We start from the raw sequence: 14009 nt of genomic DNA, 5'->3' as shown, positions 1-14009 counted from the left end.
AGAACTTGACAAACATTTGGAGAGAGTGGATGAGTGAAATAAGAGGTTTTTTTTTTTTTTTTTTTTGCTGATGCTATATAAGCTTGCTTTCTTGCATCATGTGCCAATGCTAATGCTAAGACAGAGAGTGGTAATCAATGGACACTGCTCTTCATGGACTAATGTTATTAGTGGAGTCCCCCAGAGTTCATTGTTGGGTCCATTGTTGTTTTCTGTATTTATTAATGATGATGGCAATTCAGGGTTAATGTCTAAGTTTGCAGATGATACGAAGGTCAGCAGGGTTGTTAATGACAATACGCTACTGCAAGTGGATCTAGAAAAGTTGAGCAGATGGGCTGAGAGGTAGCTACTGAAGTTAAATTAAAGGAGTTATATCAAAACTCCTGTATATCAATGATATACAGGAATTTTTTTACAGGGATAAGGAGGCGATTATACCCATGTATAAGGCAAAGGTGAAGTCACATCTTGAGTACTGTATACAGGTCTGGAGGCCTAATTTAAGAAGGATGTAGAGCTGCTGGAATGAGTACGAAGAAGGGCAATAAGATTAGTGGATGGAACAAAGGGATGCTCTTGCAAAGAAAGGCTTAAGTTTTGCAAATTACAGTGTCTGGAGACTAAGCACCTGTGAGGTGATCTGATTGAGGTGTATAAGGCCTTAAATGGTTTGAGCATGCTCAATGCTGATGGTTTCTTTCTCTTGCTCAGAATAATCGCCTGAGAGGGCATAAATTCAAATTGAGAAAGACAGTTGTAGGATAGATGTGCGGAAGTTTGCCTTTAGCCAGTGGGTGGTTGATTGCTGGAACAAACTTCCATCTGTTGTTGTAGAAGTTGATAGCTTAAAGGATTCAAGGCAGAACTAGACCAACATTTGCAGGAAGTGGATGGGCAAAATGAGAAGCGTTTTTTTTTTTTCACTTTGGCTGATGCTGTATATGCTTGCTTTCTTGCATCATATGCTTTTACTAATGTGCCTCTTGCTTCATGAGAGTGAATGCAGACACATGATGGAGTATATCCATGCTTCAGCAGAGAAGTTATGAAGTTCTCGAAAGAAAATTATGAAGGATAAGGAATAGGTAGATGTCGATTAGTGGCATGGCCAACTCAATTACTCAACTCGAACGTATCAAATTTCTTCCTCTGAGATTGAATGCAGCATAGGAAGTAGCATGTTGGAAAGTCAGAGACAAAGATGCAGTTGGGTGGCATTAGAAAAAGCTGTATGCAGGGATGTTCAATGGAGCAGATTCATGAACGGCTGCAAACACAGCTACAAAATGACCACTTTGAAACCACATGCATGCCCAACGCAATGCATGCAGTCACAAAGTGGTCATTTAAAAAACTGGATTTAGATTAGCATTAGTAGAGGCATATGATGCAAGAAAGCAAACTTATGCAGCATCAGCCAAAAAAAAAAAAAAAAAAAACCTCTCCCATTTCACTCCTCCGTTCGTTCGAAATACCTGTCCAGCTGAGCCTTAAATTAATCTAGGCTATCAATTTCCACAACAAAAGATGGAATTTCTGTTCCACCAATCGACTACCGGCTGGCTAAAGGAAAACTTCCAATCATCTACTTTTCCTCAATTTGAATTTATGCCTTCTCAGGTGATTATTCTGAGGAAGAGGAAGAATCCCATCATTACTGAGCATGCTCAAACCATTCAAAGCTTTATACACCTTAATCAAATCACCTCGCAGGTGCCTAGTCTCCAGACAGTGTAATCTGTAAAACTTAAGCCTTTCTTCATAAGAGCAACCCTTCGTTCCATTCACTAATCTTGTTGCCCTTCTTTGTACTCATTCCAACAGCTCTACATCCTTCTTAAAATGAGGCCTCCAGACCTGTATACAGTACTAAAGGTGTGGCCTGACCATTGTCTTATAAAAGAGGATAATCACCTCCTTACCCCTGCTAGAAAAATTCCTGTATACCATTGACAAGATACATTGAGCTACTCTTGCAGACCGTCTGCAGTGCTCAGAAAACTTCATACTTGCCTGCACAATTACCCCCAGGTCCTTTTCATTTTCTACCACTGTCAGTGTAGTACCACAGAGTTGATACGTTACTCTGGGGTTACTGCTTCCCATATGTAGTATTTTACATTTGTCAATGTTAAACTTCATTTGCCACCTCTCAGCCCATCTGCTCAACTTTTCTAGATCCTGTTGAAGCAGTGTACTGTCATTAGTGTCCCTAACAACCCTGCCAACCTTCATATCATCTGCAAACTTCGATATTAAGCCTGATATACCATCATCAATATCATTTATAAATACAGAAAACAACAATGGACTCAACACTGAACCCTGAGGGACTCCACTAATAACATTAGTCCACGAAGAGCAGTGTCCATTGACTACCACTCTCTATCTTCTCACACTCAACCATCTCTTTATCCATAGCAGTAATTTTCCTCCAATGCTGCACTGCTCCAATTTGCACAGTAGTCTTCCATGTGCAACAGTATCAAAAGCCTTTCTAAGACTTTTCCAGTTCTTGCATCCAGTTCCTTTGTGACCACCTCATAGTATCCAATCAAATTGGTCAGACAAGACTTCCCCTTAACAAACCATTGCTGTGTCCGAGCTCTAACTCAAGTCTTGTCTAGATGATCCTGCAGTGCTTCTTTAACCAGTGCCTTCATTAATTTTCCTGGAACAGAAGTTAAACTAACAGGTCTATAATTACTTGTGTCGCCCTTTGATCCTCCATTGTGAATTGGGGTCACATTTGAACATCTCCAGTCCATGAGTACCTCCCCCGAGTTCAAGGAAGCTCTCATAATTAAGGCTAAGGGTTTGCTTACTTCCTTTGCTGCCTCCTTTAATATAACTGGATAGATCCCATCCACCCCGGGTGCCTTTTTTATGTTTATCTTCAACAATTTCTCCTCCACTTTCCTCTTAGTTATTACAAAATCATCTAGCTCACTGCCAGAGTTTAATTCACCTCTGGCATTCCCCTCCCTGAATAACTCATGTGTGAATGTAGATGCATATTTCACTTTTAGTTGATTAGCCACCTGAGCAGGATCATCAACAGTCGAACCATCAATATCCAGTGGACCAATCTGATTCATCCCTTTCCTTCTAGAGTTTACATATGTAAAGAACTTTTTTCTGTTTTTCTTTGCATCCTTTGCCAAGGATTTCTCATAATCTCCTTTGTGACTTGGTTACAGACCAGCTTATATCTATCATAGGCTTCCATGTCACCCATTAATTTATATATATCCTATGCATATTTCTTCTCTGCCACATGTCTCTTTAGTTCATCTGACATCCATTTAGGCCTATACCTTGAACGATATTTCTTAGTTTGTATGTAAAGCCTAGTAGCTTCCAAGATTAATTCTTTGAATGCCTCTCATTTTGAATTTGCTGTTGGTAACATCATCAGTTGGTCCCACCTTATAGAATTTAAATACAGTCTCAGACCACCATAGTCACCTTTACAAAAGCAAAAACCCTTTCCTTTACCCCTGATTGTAGTTACCTCTTTGAGTAAATCCCACTTCAGTGCACTGTTATCACTGCTACCTAGTGGTTCCATTATCTGCAGATTCTTAATGCATGAAGAATCGCTACTGATAATCAGATCATGAGTATTACTCCCTCTAGTTGCCTCCTGAACATGCTGATGTAGAAAACAATTATCCAATAAGTCCACAAAAGCCTTGCTAGGGTGTGAGTGACCAACCCACAAATTCCAGTCAATAACTGGGAAATTAAAATCCCCCATTATAAGACTCTCTGATTTACTGGCCCACTCTGTTTCCCTGTACAGTTCCTTATTACACTCATCAGAGTCATTAGGCCTATAGCACCTCCTACTCTCAATTTTGATCTCCCAGTGCTTATGTCACACCAAACTGACTCGACACTGCACTGTCCAGCGATGTCGACTGGCTGCACTTCCTTGGATTTTATGTGTTTCTTAACTAATAGTATAACCCCCTCTTCCCTTCCTATCCTCTCTATCCTTCCTGTACACATTGTACTCTCCAAATTCCAGTTCTGCATTCCTCATATCTGTGTGACACTACGTCTCTGATATTCCAACAATATCTGCCTTTGATGTTTTGACCAACACCTCAAATTCATCAAATTTATTTGCCAAACTCCTAGCACTGGTGTATACACAAGTATACATGCACCTGTTCCTATTCCTAGCTACCCTAACACAACCCATGTGTTTACTTGTACCGCAATGACTCTCAGCAGTGTCTGAAATACCCTGCATCTTGTTTTCCAGGCTGCTGCTCATTCCAATAGAAGCAGCACAAGAATCACTTTCATCTCTGCCAGCGGCTACTGTTAATCTATTAGTCCTTGTATCCCCCCATGCTAGCAGTTTTCCAACCTACCTAACACCACCTTGATAGCATCAGTAAGTTGCATGATGCAGTTTCAAAATAATAATGCAGTTGCAAGATGATTTATTTGCAAGATGCTAATAATAAACATTTAAATTGAAACTTTGATGTAATTACTTCTAAATGTTTAATATACATCATTATAATATACATCATCATTATATACATCATTATTGTTTAATATACATCATAATTATCACAATATATATTTGTGAAATGAATTAGAAAGTTTTTTGCAAATAAATCTGTTCCATTAGTTTGACTAATCACAATGCATTCCTGCAGCTGAAGTAAAATTTGAGTTGGAACATGTATTAATTGATGAAAATTTTAAATATCACAAACACCAGTTTCTTAACATCAAGTGACCTAGGCAGTGACTCCCCAAATATGTGCTTAAATACTATACTTTTTAGAATATTATATATAAAGAGTAAAAATAGTTAAGAACACTGAACAAATTAAACATACCTGAGTATACACCAAAGGAATACTAATCCAATCATAATTGAACAACCCACCACATAAAGACCGATAATGTGCTAGTGCCTAAATCAAAATAATTTTAGAAAGTCTACTAACATTCATAGCAGAAAAATTTGAAATAAAAATTTTCTCATTTGTAAATAAATAAATATACTATTCACATGAATTGTCTTATATGTAGAAAAATTTATATAAAAAAATTAACAAAAAGTGCTAAATGTTTGTTTAGAAAGTAAAGTGCATACTACAAATTTCCTATTATATTTTTGATGTGTTATCATTCCTACAAAAATTTTAATCATCTATCATAAGCAACATTATAAAGAAAATTATACCTAAAATGAAGTCACTTACCAATTCTGTTTAAAACAGAACAGTAGTTACATCATTAGAATAATGTCCATTAAACCTCAAATGCTCATTTACCAACACTAGGAACATGGCTGGTTTAACCATACTAATATGGCAAGTACTAGGTGACAAAATATTTATTACAACATATATTGTTTATATATACTATCCTTTCAAAAGTATTTGTATATCCCCCCATCTCCAAAGGTAGCAAATGATGAGAGTCAGGTAGTGCAAATAGAAAAAGGTTATAAACACATATTTGCAAAGTTGTTTCTGAATTATTATTATGTATCAAAAATACTTTTTTAGAGGAAGTGAAGGAAGGTGTGGACTAAGGTATGGACTGATGGTAGAAAAGACGGCAACTGAATTATTATTATGTATCAAAAATACTTTTTTTAGAGGAAGTGAAGGAAGGTGTGGACTAAGGTATGGACTGATGGTAGAAAAGACGGCAACTGCTAAGGCCAAATGGATCAGCTGTGAACTAGACTGCAGCAGATTGCAATTTTATTGATGGTCCTGTATGAGTCAAGAGAATCAAAAACAGGAAGGGTTCAGCACTACCAGAATTGGTAATATAACATCGAAAACTATTTGATTATCACATAGGCTGTATGGAACAAAAAATGATTGGAATACAGGTTCAGCACAACAAATTGGATTTGCACAGATGGAATGGAGAAAAACACAAAGAGGAAGGTTGTTAGCAAGCGCAGAGAAAACATGAGGTAGTGAAAGATTGAATTAGCCATTCCCTAAGACTACAGCAGAACTTGCAAAAAATTGGAATCAACTGAATATAAATTCAGTGATGAGCTACAACATCCTAATTACTCTCCGCTGCTCATGCTCTATGTTCTAGGAGTAAGAAAGTGTTGGTTCTCAAAAAGCAAAAAGATGCTAGTGATGGAATGGGTGAAAGAAAGAAATATAAATAACAGTTAATTCAAGTCTGCCTGACTGCCTCTTAAGCAAAAAAAAAAAGAAGTTGACTGTTTAATTAGGGTTTTATAGAAAGTACTGAAAGTTTAATAACTATATAATAAGGAAAGTGCTATTGTGAAATATACTTATGGTAAATTGATCATTAATACCAATAAAATATATAGGATTTAAGGTACTCATTCATTCTTGAGAAGTAGATTAAAGACTGTCAGAAAAGTATTTATTTGCTTGCATTATATAAACACACTTATATAATCATTTATGATATTCATTACATAAGTTTATAAGAATATATAATATTAATTATATGAAGATTATGGTTTAATTTCTCATTCATTTCCCAAATATACATGATCTCAGTTCCAACCTTAGTGATGTCCATTTCCATCTACGGTCAGCCAAGCCCCATTTACTTATTCAGACAGTCTCAATTATCAGTTGTCTCAACCACTGCTCATTTCAGTATCTCTATTTATTTGTTCTATGATTCTTTTCACTTCAAAGGTGGTACTTGTGCATATGTTTGCTCTGATATTCCTTGTCAGAATCTCCTCATTTCAATCTTCTATGGCTTAAAATCTTTATACCTCCATTCACTGTCAACATCATCAAGTTCATGATGCCTCTATCATTCTTCCAAATCCACTAATTGTTCAGAACTTCCTTTCTTTGAAACTCCACTTTCTCCAGTCTAACTCTCATAACAGCAAGCTAATTTTCCTTAGTGATTTTAATGTTCACAATTCCAGTTGTCTGGTGCCTCCGTAGCCAGGTGGGTAGGAGCAGCAGTGTGTAGCACATGCTTCTTGATTAGACTGGGGTTCGAGCCTGTACCCACCAAATATGGAGGATGCGGAAAGGTCAGGGAATGACCACCGCATATCCCCGGAGCAATATGGCCTTAGTTGCTAATGCTCCTAAAAAAAAAAAAAAAAACACAAATAAATAACAATCCAGCTCTCTTCATTCCACTAGTTACACAGACCCAGTTGGCTGAGATGCTAAGGCTTTTGTAATTACTAATGACCTCAATCAACATGTTCATTTACCTAACAGAATACCACACAATCCTAATCACACACCCAACTCTTGATCTTTTACTCACAAACAACCCTTTTACTCACATACAACACGGTCAACATTAATGACCCTAGGCACCTCAGATCACAACTTGGTGATGGTCTCATCTCCAATGAAGCTTCTCTCTCTCTCTCTCTCTCTCTCTCTCTCTCTCGTAGCCATTGTCAGCATCACATCATTTGGCATTATGGGAATGCAAAATGGGGTGGCCTATGAGATTTCTATTCTTCTTGGTTGGATTAGTTTGCTCAGATCGTGTCTCAGTGAAATTATTCTTCCAGGAATGAAATCCTTTATTCCCCATTTCACCTTAAAACCACATCCACTCACTTTATCTTGGATTTTCGACATAAAAGCTATTAGGCCACAACATCTGTCTATCTATATTTCCACCTCTGCTGAAACCTGATGATTCTATTGCATCCTCAGCTAAAGATAAAGCCAACTTATTAGCATCCTACCTTTCTTCTAACTCTTGTACTGATGATCCTAGGCATCTTTTGCATGGTTTTGCATAACCCAGTACATTCTACACAATGCCTCCTATGCCAGAAGGCTGTTTGAAGAATTCTGAACAATCTTGATGCTAAGAAGCCTCAGCAGGTTCTGATGGCATTTTGCCACTTGTTCTCAAAATCTGTGTTTTTGAGCTTGTTCCTGTTCTGTATCACCTTTTCACACTTTCTTATTTGCTCATATCCAGCCAGTTCCTGAAAAGGGTCATAAATCTCTCCTAACCAATTATCACCCTATTATACTTACCTCTATTCCTTCACAGACTTGGTGCATTATGGCCTTAGTTGCACATGCACCATAAAAACCAAAACCAACCAACCAACAAATATTTCCTAGGTAATGGAGCAATCCATCAACCAACTAACGTTAAACAATCTCAAAAACTTTCCATCCAAACAATAATTGTCATTAAAGTCTGTCAATGTTAATCTACTGGTCATTTAGTTTATGTGACTCATCTCTGGATAAATTCAATGGAAAATTTTGGCAAATCTCAAGCAGTTGCTCTTGACATTTCTAAGGAGTTTGATTGTGTTCAGCATAAAGACCTTCTACATAAGCTCACACCTTATGGATTGGCAACTGTTTCTCTGCAATTATTTTCAATTTGCAAAGAAAATATCCAAGAAAATATCACAAATATTGCCACCTCTGCATCAAAAAAAAACTGGGTTTTCTTTTTTGCTCTTGATGATACTTTTCTTCTAAACAACTGCTCACTCTGTGCAAATTTTTAATTCTCCCTATCTTGTAATATTGTTTCTATATCTGGGATGGTGCTCCCAGAATCTCTCTCAAGCTCTTTGACTCCATTCAAAAGAGGGCAGTCAGATTAATTAATGACACATCTCTCACAGTCTTTCCACTCAGTCTCACAGATGTTCAGTTCTTCCACCTGGTTTCTTTGTAGTTATCTTCTAACTATATTCCAATTAAAATAGAGAACAGTTATGTTAGCATTAGCATTAGTAGCGGCATATGATGCAAGAAAGCAAGCTTATATAGCATCAGCCAAAAAAAAAAAAAAAAAAACTTTTCCATTTCACTCATCCATTCACTCCAAACATTTGTCTAGTTCTGCCTTGAATTTATTTAAGCTGTCAACTTCCACAATGACAGATCAAAGTTTGTTCCAGCAATGAACTACTCACTGGCTAAAGGCATATTTCCACACATTTATTCTACAACTGACTTTCCTCAATTTGAATTTATGCCTCCCCAGGTAATTAATATGGTTAAGAGGAAGAATCCCATCAGCATTCAGCTTGCTCAAACCATTCAAAGCCTTATACACTTCACAGGTGACAAGTCCCCAGACAATGCAATTTGCAGAACTTAAGCCTTTTTTTTTTTTTTTTTTTTTTTTGTGTGAGCAAATCTTTGTTCCATTCACCAATCTTGTTGCCCTTCTCTGTACTTGTTCCAGCAGCACTACATCCTTCCTAAAATGAGGCCTCCAAACCTGTATACAATACTCAAGGTGTGGCCTGACCATTGCCTTATACAAAGGAATAATCACCTCCTTATTCTGCTAGGAAAATTCCTGTAAATCATTGACAAGACCCCATGAGCTGCTCCCTTTGTCTCTCTGCACTGATCAGAAAACTTCATATCTGACTGCACAATTACCCCAAGTCTTTTCATTCTCCACTACTCTGAGTTTAGTACAACACAGTTGATACATTACTCTGGGGTTACAGTTACCCATATGCAGTACTTTACATTTGTCAATATTAAACTTCAGCTGTCATCTCTCAGCCCATCTGCTCAACTTTTCTATATCCTGTTGCAGGAGCATACTGTCATTAGTAACCCTGCCAACCTTTGTATCATCTGCAAACTTGGACATTAAGGCCGATATTCTTTCATCAATATCATTAATAATACAGACAACAACAATGAGCCCAACACCAAACCCTGGGGGACTCCACTAATAACATTAGTCCACGAAGAGCAGTGTCCATTGATTACAAATCTCTGTCTTCTCCCACTTAACCATCCCTTTATCCATTGCAGAAATTTGCCCATATCGTACTCCAATTTGTACAGTAGTGTTCTGTGTGCAAAAGTATCAAAAGCTTTCTTAAAATCCAAGTATATGATATAAAAATTATTTTTTGCATCCAGTTACTTTGTGATCACATCATAGTATCCAATCAAATTGGTCAGACTTCCCCTTAACAAACTCATGCTGTGTCTGAACTATAACTGCAGTCTTGTCTAGATGATCCTGCAGTGTTTCTTTAACCAGTGTCTCCATCAATTTCCCTAGAACAGAAGTAAAACTAACAAGTCTGTAATTATTTGTGTCACCCTTTGATCCCCTTTTGTGGGGATCAAAGGGTGGCACATTTGCACATCTCTAGGGGACACATTTGCTCATCTCCAGCAGTGTCGTATCTAGGTACGGGCGGCCACCCAGGGCCCGAGAATGTAGAGGGGCCCAAATTCCAATGATATTTTAATTTTTTTTAAATATAAAAAATGGTTGTTTCCATGGGTTCCGGCAGGACATTTTGCAAGGCAGTGCATATGGGAATATAAATATTTGTTCACCAAATTTTCAAATATATGCAATATCTTGTTTTCATAAACTAATGAAAATATTTAAAATTGTGCATTACTTCGAAGTCCAAAGGTGGTGCACTTGTACCACCTTGCACCATGCTGCTGGCACCCATGGTTGTTTTTTAATATAATATTTTAATTATAAAAAAATTCAATATTGCCGTATTTATATTGCAGTACATTTATTTATTTTATAATCAGATGTTAAAAGAAATTTTCCTATTTTTATTAATGAAACCTAGTTTTAATGCAACAAACCCACAATAATGGATATTCACATTTAAAACTGTTTGCTTTGCTCTGAATGTAACAATATCAATTACAAAATATTACAACTACATTAAATGAAATCAAGGAAGAGGCCAAAGGAAAATATGCAAAATTGCAGTCTGAAATATAAGGTTTCTTAACAGAAAGTTTCTTGTATTCTCTCTATCTTGTGAACTCCTCTGACCATGTGGTCGTCCCGGATTATCAACAGAAAGTTTATTTTTTTTTATTTAAATTATTTCTTTTAAATTTATTATAAGTGTAGTTGTTTGGTATGAAACATGGAGTATTATAAATAAAGTAAGTAAAGGCATGCAAAGTAGTACAATTGATACGAACACTGCAATTATATTGATAGAAGGTGCTCTTAGCCAACTAAATGAATTTAGAACATCAGGACTTAAATTGTGCAGGGATAAAGTCATAGACATTGCAACTGAGTTGGAAGTACCGTCAGTGTTGCCAGAAGTGCAAGTTTCTAGAAAAAAGTGAGAGTTTACCCTTCATTAGATGAATGCCCTATTGATCCAACCAAAAGGTTCAAAACGGAATTTTTTAATATAATGATCAATGTAGATATCATTAGCTTACAAGAAAGATTTGATCGGATGAATTAAATATCCTCGGCTTTTCATCTTATTCTAAAATCAAAAAATGTCATGAATTTATTTGAAAGTGCAATAGAAATGAAATGTCAACACCTTGAAGGAATTCTCACTGGCAAAGAGGGAAGCAGCGACATCGATGCCAAACAGTTTCATCAAGAAATCCAATCTTTGCAACTTGTTTTAGAAGAAAAAAATATCTGGTTGCTTAGAATTATTGACATTTATATGTTAGTTGAATCATTATTTATTTATTTATTTATTATTTTATTAGTTGAATTATATCCCAACATCACCATTTCTCTTTGGATATTATTAACATTGCCAATTATGGTTGCATCTGGAGAGGAGTTTTTCAAGGCTCAAAATGATTAAAACATATTCACGAGCAATAGTTGACCAAAAAAGAATTAGTGGATTGGCCATTATGTCAAAAGAACAAGATGTTCTAAAAGATATAAAAACATCAGACGTTATAGATATCAAGTAAATATCATAAGGTATTTACTTGATATGAAAACTTTTAAGTTTATATAAATAATGTACTAGTCATTCAAGTTTAAATAAATAATTATGATTTGAATAATTTTGCTGGGCTGACAGAAGTCTAGGTACGGCACTGATCTCCAGTCCATTGGGACCTCCCCTGAGTTTAAGGAAGCTCACATAATTATGGCTAAGGGTTGTCTTACTTACTTTTCCCACCTCCTTTAATATAATTGGATAGATCCCATCCACCACAGGTGCCTTTCTTATGTTTGCCTTCAACAATTTCTCCTCCACTCTGCTCTCAGTTATTACAATATCATTTAGCTCCCTGCCAGAGTTCGATAAACTTCAGGCCCTTCCCTTCCTGAAGAACTCCTCGCATGTGAATGCAGACACAAAATACTCATTCAGTTTGTCGGCTACCCGAGCAGGATTATCAGTAGCTGAACCATCGATATTAAGTGGACCAATCTGATCAGTTTGTCAGCTACCTGAGCAGGATCATCAGTAGCCGAACTATCGATATCAAGTGGAAAAATCTGATTCATTCCCTTTCTTCTAGAGTTTACATAAGTAAATAACTCTTTGCTGTTTTTCTTTTCATCATTTGCCAAAGAATATTCGTAATCTGACTTTGCCTGCTTAACCTCCTTTGTGCCTTGATTACAGACCAGCTTATATCTACCACAGGCCTCTGTGTCACCTGATAATTTATATGCATCACATGCATTTTTCTTCTCTGCCACAAGTCTCATTAGTTCATCTGACATCCATTTAGGCCTAAACCTTGAACAATATTTCTTAGTTGGTATGAAAAGCCTAGTAGCTTCCAAGATTAATTCTTTGGATGTTTCCCATTTAGAATTTGCTGTTGGCAACATCATCAGTAGGTCCCACTGTATAGAATTTAAAAATTGTGTCAGACCACCGTAGTCACCTTTATGAAAGCAAGAACCCTTCCCTTTACCACTGATGGTAGTTACATCTTTGAGTAAATCCTACATCAGCACACTGTGATCACTGCCACCTAGTGGTTCCTTTATCTGCAGATTCTTAATGCATGAAGAATCACTGCTGATAATCAGATCAAGAGTATTACAAGTACCGGACCATTTATCTGGCCAGCTTGGCACTGGAGGTGACCTGGATTTCTGGACCAAGGCTTAATATATACTTAAAATATAAAATAAACAATGAAAAGAAAAGAAATAAATTGTATTTAACAGATACAAATTAATACACTTCTAAAGCATAATATTAATCTACTTATCTTCATCTGAAGACAATTCAATATCTGGGGTGACAGGTACAGGAAGAGAAGAAGCACAGGTATTGGAGGTTAAAGGTTGAGGCTCGAGCTCAGGCTTAATTTCACTTGAAAGTTTCTGGTTGATCTTTGGAAATATGTTCTGCAGATTCTGTTGTTTCATATACTTTGGTTTTTCTTTAATGAAAACCTCTTGTATTTTATACATCCACATTATATGCTGCTCACTGATGAAGCTCTTTTGTTCCATTCCCCGAATCAGTTCCTCAGTCAGGCTGATGCACCTATCTACAGACACTTTCTCTTCTTCCAGTGCACTGTCATCAACCATCGTCATCATCACTCTCATCTGATTTGTTCTTATCAGCATTCATTACCATATCTACAATTTCACTATCAGTGAGTTGGAGTACAACCGGAGCATCACCATTAATGTTTATACACTCTTGTATAGCCCCTTCAGGTGTCTCCGTAGCCAGGTGAGCAGGAGCAGCAGTGCGTAGCACACGCTTCTTGATTAGACCGGGGTTTGAGCCCGTGACCACCAAATACAGAGGATGCAGAAAGGTCAGGGAATGACCACTGCATATCCCCCAGAGCAATATGGCGCTAATGCTCCTAAAAACCAAATAACAACATAGCCCCTTCATCAAGTGACTTGGCTATTTCACATGAAAAACCTTTTGCATATTCCAATAAATTCTTCACTATTTCTTCCTCATCAGATATACGAAAACCACAAAAATCAGGTTCATCATCATCATCACCATCAAGAAATTAGTTAGATGGCCATAGTTTATGCCAGCCATTAATCAAAGTATCCTTGGGTACATTGTCCCAGGACTTTGCAGCACTCCAAAGTGCATCTTTAACATTAAATGCTTTCTGAAATTCTTGTATCCCTGTACTTTTGTTGCAAGTGTCTAGCATTTTTCACAGAAATGCATCCCTGTACCTGCACTTGAATGCACTAAGAATGCCTTGGTCTAAAGGCTGAATCAGCAAAGTACAATTGGGATGCGAGTAAAC

At 36.9% G+C, this 14009-nt stretch overlaps 1 protein-coding gene across 1 annotated transcript in view; it reads right to left on the bottom strand.

The window, feature by feature from the left end:
• LOC150082161 (uncharacterized) overlaps nt 1-14009 on the bottom strand; it is a 184577-nt gene that overhangs the window by 84386 nt on the left and 86182 nt on the right. The window contains exon 8 of the mRNA XM_090380441.1: nt 4869-4946. Coding sequence (XP_090236567.1) covers nt 4869-4946 — 78 coding nt within the window. The remainder of the gene's footprint in view (nt 1-4868; nt 4947-14009) is intronic.

The sequence above is a fragment of the Mastigoproctus giganteus genome, chromosome 8 (genome assembly GCF_048544385.1).
Source record: "Mastigoproctus giganteus isolate SK-2022 chromosome 8, ASM4854438v1, whole genome shotgun sequence".
Taxonomy (NCBI): Eukaryota; Metazoa; Arthropoda; class Arachnida; order Uropygi; family Thelyphonidae; genus Mastigoproctus; species Mastigoproctus giganteus.
This window is presented reverse-complemented; position numbering and strand designations above follow the sequence as displayed.